General features: G+C 35.7%; 1 protein-coding gene across 1 annotated transcript in view; it reads left to right on the forward strand.

Moving 5' to 3' along the window:
* The window catches only part of Kifap3 (kinesin associated protein 3), a 120,907-nt gene that overhangs the window by 75,164 nt on the left and 41,283 nt on the right, over positions 1–4,460 (forward strand). Inside the window, exon 17 of the mRNA XM_028758817.1 lies at positions 1,455–1,540. Within this exon, the coding sequence (XP_028614650.1) occupies positions 1,455–1,540 (86 nt within the window). The remainder of the gene's footprint in view (positions 1–1,454; positions 1,541–4,460) is intronic.

The raw sequence follows: 4,460 nt of genomic DNA on the forward strand, positions 1-4,460 counted from the left end.
TCTCTCTCTCTCTCTCTCTCTCTCTCTGTGTGTGTGTGTGTGTGTGTATTGCAAAATAACAGATTTTCATACAACTTAACATTTTATTTATTGCCTTTTAAAACCCAGTGCTTACCTACAATGTATATATTGTTCGGTTTCCTTGGCTCATATCTGTGCTTGAATTCTATTTTGCTATTCTTTTGAAATAACTTCCACTCATATTGAAGCATATTTATATGTACCAATATTATATGTAAACAAAAAAGGTTAGAAATTTTAAAACTCCGTAAGAGTAGGCAAAGGGGCCAGGAAGACAGCTCACAGAAGAGTGGTCTTGCAAGCTTGAGAACCTAAGTTCATTGCCTTGAACCCACATAAAACAGTGGGTATGATGGTGTTGAGCTTCTGATCTCATTACCTCTCTTAGCTTAGCTAGCAAGCAAATAATTGAGACTGGACTATTAGATTTATTCCACAGCTTTAAGGCACAACAGCTGAGCAGTATTAATCTATTTTAATCCTCTAAACTAATCTAACTAACTCCCAGCCAAAATCCCTGAGATAATTGCATGTTACGGCTTTCTCTGCCCTAGGTGTTTTTCCATGGTATCTTCTAGACCCTCTACCTATAGTGAATCTCTACTTCCTTTCTCTCTCTTCCCCTGGCTGGGAGGAAGTTCTGCGCTATTCTCTCCTCAGCTCAGTCTTTAGCCAATCAGCTTCCTTATTGACCAATCAGGGAATAATTGGGGAACAATGTTTATACAATATTGAGACAGGGGATTTTCAGAATAAGTATTGAAACCAGATATGACGGCACAGAACTCAGCATTTGGATATTACAAGGATAATCTTTACACAGTGCACAATAGCGTTATGCCTACACCTGGGACTCATTGGCTAGCCAGCTTAGTCTACTTGTTAATGAGCGCCCCATATACAAATGTTGTCTTACTCTTGACCTTGTACTTCTCATAGGAGTCTGTTGTGTTTATTTTATGTTCAGTTTTCACTTTTATGTTCTTTGTTGAACTATTGTTTTCCTCTGGGTTTTCTAATTCTGAATCATTTGCATATATGTTTTATTGTTTCTTTAAATTCTTCTATTTTAAGATGCTTTATGTTATTTTAAATGATGTATTATGTCTCCAGTTTTTCTTCTTACTATATCAACTATATGAGATTTGACTGGTTCATTATTTGCTCATATTCATTGTCTTATGAAATAAGTTACCCTGAATATCACAGACATAAAAGATGGAGAAAGCAATTTTAGCTCTTTCTGACACTCTCTTTCCACCTCACCCCCAGTATGTTTGTGTGTGAGAATGTGACTGTGTGTGTGTGTGTGTGTGTGTGTGTGTGAGTATTTGTGTATGTGGCATATGCTGCCATAATATTATGTGTAATTTCTCTGTGACTGAAGAGCTACAGTCTCAATTCGTTTTGCATCTTTAACCACTTTTATTCAGAAGCTCCAGCATATCTCATAGACCTGATGCATGATAAAAATAATGAAATCCGGAAAGTCTGTGATAACACATTAGATATTATCGCCGTAAGTACTTTCTTTACAAAACCTATACTGATTTTATTTTGTGAAAAAGAAGACATTGTAAACTTAATTTAAACTACTGATATGAATACAACTTTGTTTTTTGTTAAGATCTAGAAAATTCTTTCATCCAAGTTAGGTCACTTGGCTTTCAGTTTTTAACCATAGGCTCTTTAGAGGGGCTATACAGAATTATAATATACAGTCTGATATCCACATCATCCTAGAGTCATTTATTTTTAGAAGCAGATAGAAGAAAGGAAATTGATGGCAGTGTCTGTAAAATGAATCAAATTTTATTTAAACTATCTTTCAGTTATTTGATCATTTTTATATTATATAAATTAGTCTTAGAAGGTGCTTGGGAGTAATAGGAAATGCAAAAGTTTTTTGTTATTGTTGATACTGGGGCATTTAAAAGTATACATGAATAGAGAGATGAGCTACATCTTGGGTTAGAAACTGGCTGAACTTGGATTTTTCTCCAAAACTTAAGATCTCACTCTAGAACTCTTCTTGGACATGAGCTTTAGGCTAGGGTATGTGCTGTGATTCTGAATGCTTTTTAACTTTTGCTGTATACGGATAAGATAGCATGCTTGCTACCTCCTTTGAACTGCATTTCTGTCATGTTTTAAGGTTTCTTGATGGTAGCCTAGTCATTAGTTTTAGAAGCTTAACAACCTCTTTAAACAGATTGGTAAGCATTTTTTGAAATCTAATTACCCTAGTTCATTGAAAATAAGCTGAGTTAACCCTTCTGTCAGTGATGTCATTTCAAAGTAGAAAATTAATGACAAACTTTCTCGTTGATTTCCCTGCCCAATTTTATTTCAGAAATTCATCTTATTTGATGTCTGCTGCTTTTTAAACTGGGCTAAGTACCTCAGAGTGGTTTGAATTTAATTGAATAAAAGCTATTTTAGCTTTGATTTGAGTCAGAGTAGAGAATATATGTATAAAAGAATCTTTACCAATATATCATAGCTTGATAGAAATGGCCCCGGAGGTTATAAATATAAAATATTTAATATTTTTGGGAAACAATTTAATGGCATATATACCATTTTCAAATATATCACCATGTCATTGCATATAAATTATATACTATAAGAATAATGGACAGCTTAGAATTGCACTTGTATGAATCTCTATAAAAGGGAGGACAGCAGTAAGCTGCCGTCAGTGTAGCGCACCTTCCTGTGCTCCAGTTCCCTCTGAGAAATCGAAGGTGTGGTTGGAGTGGCATGGCAGGGGCTTTACTTCAGAATGTAAATAGATGGTAGCTCTGAAGATAACCTTAGTGTAAGATTAGTTGACACAAAATATGAATATGTTACAGGAGAACATATTTAATCCAGGTAAACATACAGTCTGAGTTCACCTTGCCTGTCTTTTACTTAGAGCTCCCTCCACCTCATGCACAGTTCCTTCCTAGACGCTGCAGCCTCCCTGCTCTGTAGCCTCAGCTTTCTGTTGATCTTAGATTAAGGTCTGTAGTTTACCTTTTCCTCTCACTTCCTCTGACATCCTTTCAACTTAATCTTGACTTCTGCTTCTACTACTGTATTAAAATGATACTCATTGAAAAAGCAGAAACAAACAGCAGGTGTTCATTTCCTTTTGTCCAGTGTCCCTTCATTTTATGTTACTGCTCACATTCTCCCTGAGGAGACTTGTAACCTATAGTCAGTATTAAACTGTAAAGCCACAAAGAAAACAGTGCTAGATAATTATTTTGAAGAGCCTTCTTGTGAAAGTTTCAGAGTGATTTGGAAACCCAACTGTGTTGTTTAACTGGCTTAGATCCTGGTTGTGTTTCCTAAAAGTGAAATCCAGTAAAGCCAATGGAAAGGCACCAGGATATGGAAACAATCCCTGTTCTTCTAAAAATATATTTATTTTACCTTTCTGCCATTAGACTATAAGGTGCAACTTTAGCTAGACAGAGAATTATAGCGGACTCTACAAACATTGTTCCCCTCACTTAGGCAGAAGCTCTGATTATAATTCAATCTTTGACTTTCAGAAAGGGGCAGGTTGATCTCCTATATCTATAACTCAACTGATTTTTTAAAGCATGTATTAAAGAATCTCGGTGAAGCCTTTAAGATTGTGACCACTCGGTTTGCAGTGACATTTCTGGTCCTTAGAGACTTACTGTAAGGACTAGAGACAGTGCTCATGATGCACTTTAACTTGGATAAGCAGTCAGCCTGGCTGAGGGACCTATGCGTAAGCTATTTGAAGCACAGTTTCCCTTCTTTAGGACAAGTAAATATCCATGTTCTTTACTTTCATTTTGATTTTTCGGTGACATGAGAGATAACCTGCTTGTTGTCTTAATTTATCTCAGAGTGACTCTGAGTATGTACTTCAGACAAATATATTACTGCTCATAATTTATATTTGAAGTTGCCCCACAGACTGGATGAATTTGGATTTTTTAAAACTTTCCATGCTATGACAATTTACAAAATAGGGCAATTAATTTCAAAATGTGTTTTATAAGGACCTTTAAATAGTAAAAAGGAAACTGCCTTTTCTACTGTGGACATACCTTGTTAGTTAAATGATCCATGTTCAAATTTTATAGTAACTTATTTTCATTTAAATTCAATATTATGCTCCCAGCTTTCTGAGCATCCTCACTTTGGGGAAATTTGAGGAACAAAGCATCCTTTTTTAATTCTTATTATCCGAGAATTTTATCCATTATGTTTTGATCATAATCCGTTTTGACACACTTCTCCATCTCTTCCCAGGTCCACCTCCCTATTCCATACCAGCCCAACTTCTTATCATTTGCTTTCTTTAAGCCCTTCAGTCTCATTAATGTGTTCTATAAACTCTTAGGTGTGGGGCCACACCCTTAAATAAATCAAGTTCTCTCTCTCTCTCTCTCTCTCTCTCTCTCTCTCTC

Source organism: Grammomys surdaster, unplaced genomic scaffold (assembly GCF_004785775.1).
Source record: "Grammomys surdaster isolate TR1022 unplaced genomic scaffold, NIH_TR_1.0 130, whole genome shotgun sequence".
NCBI lineage: Eukaryota > Metazoa > Chordata > Mammalia > Rodentia > Muridae > Grammomys > Grammomys surdaster.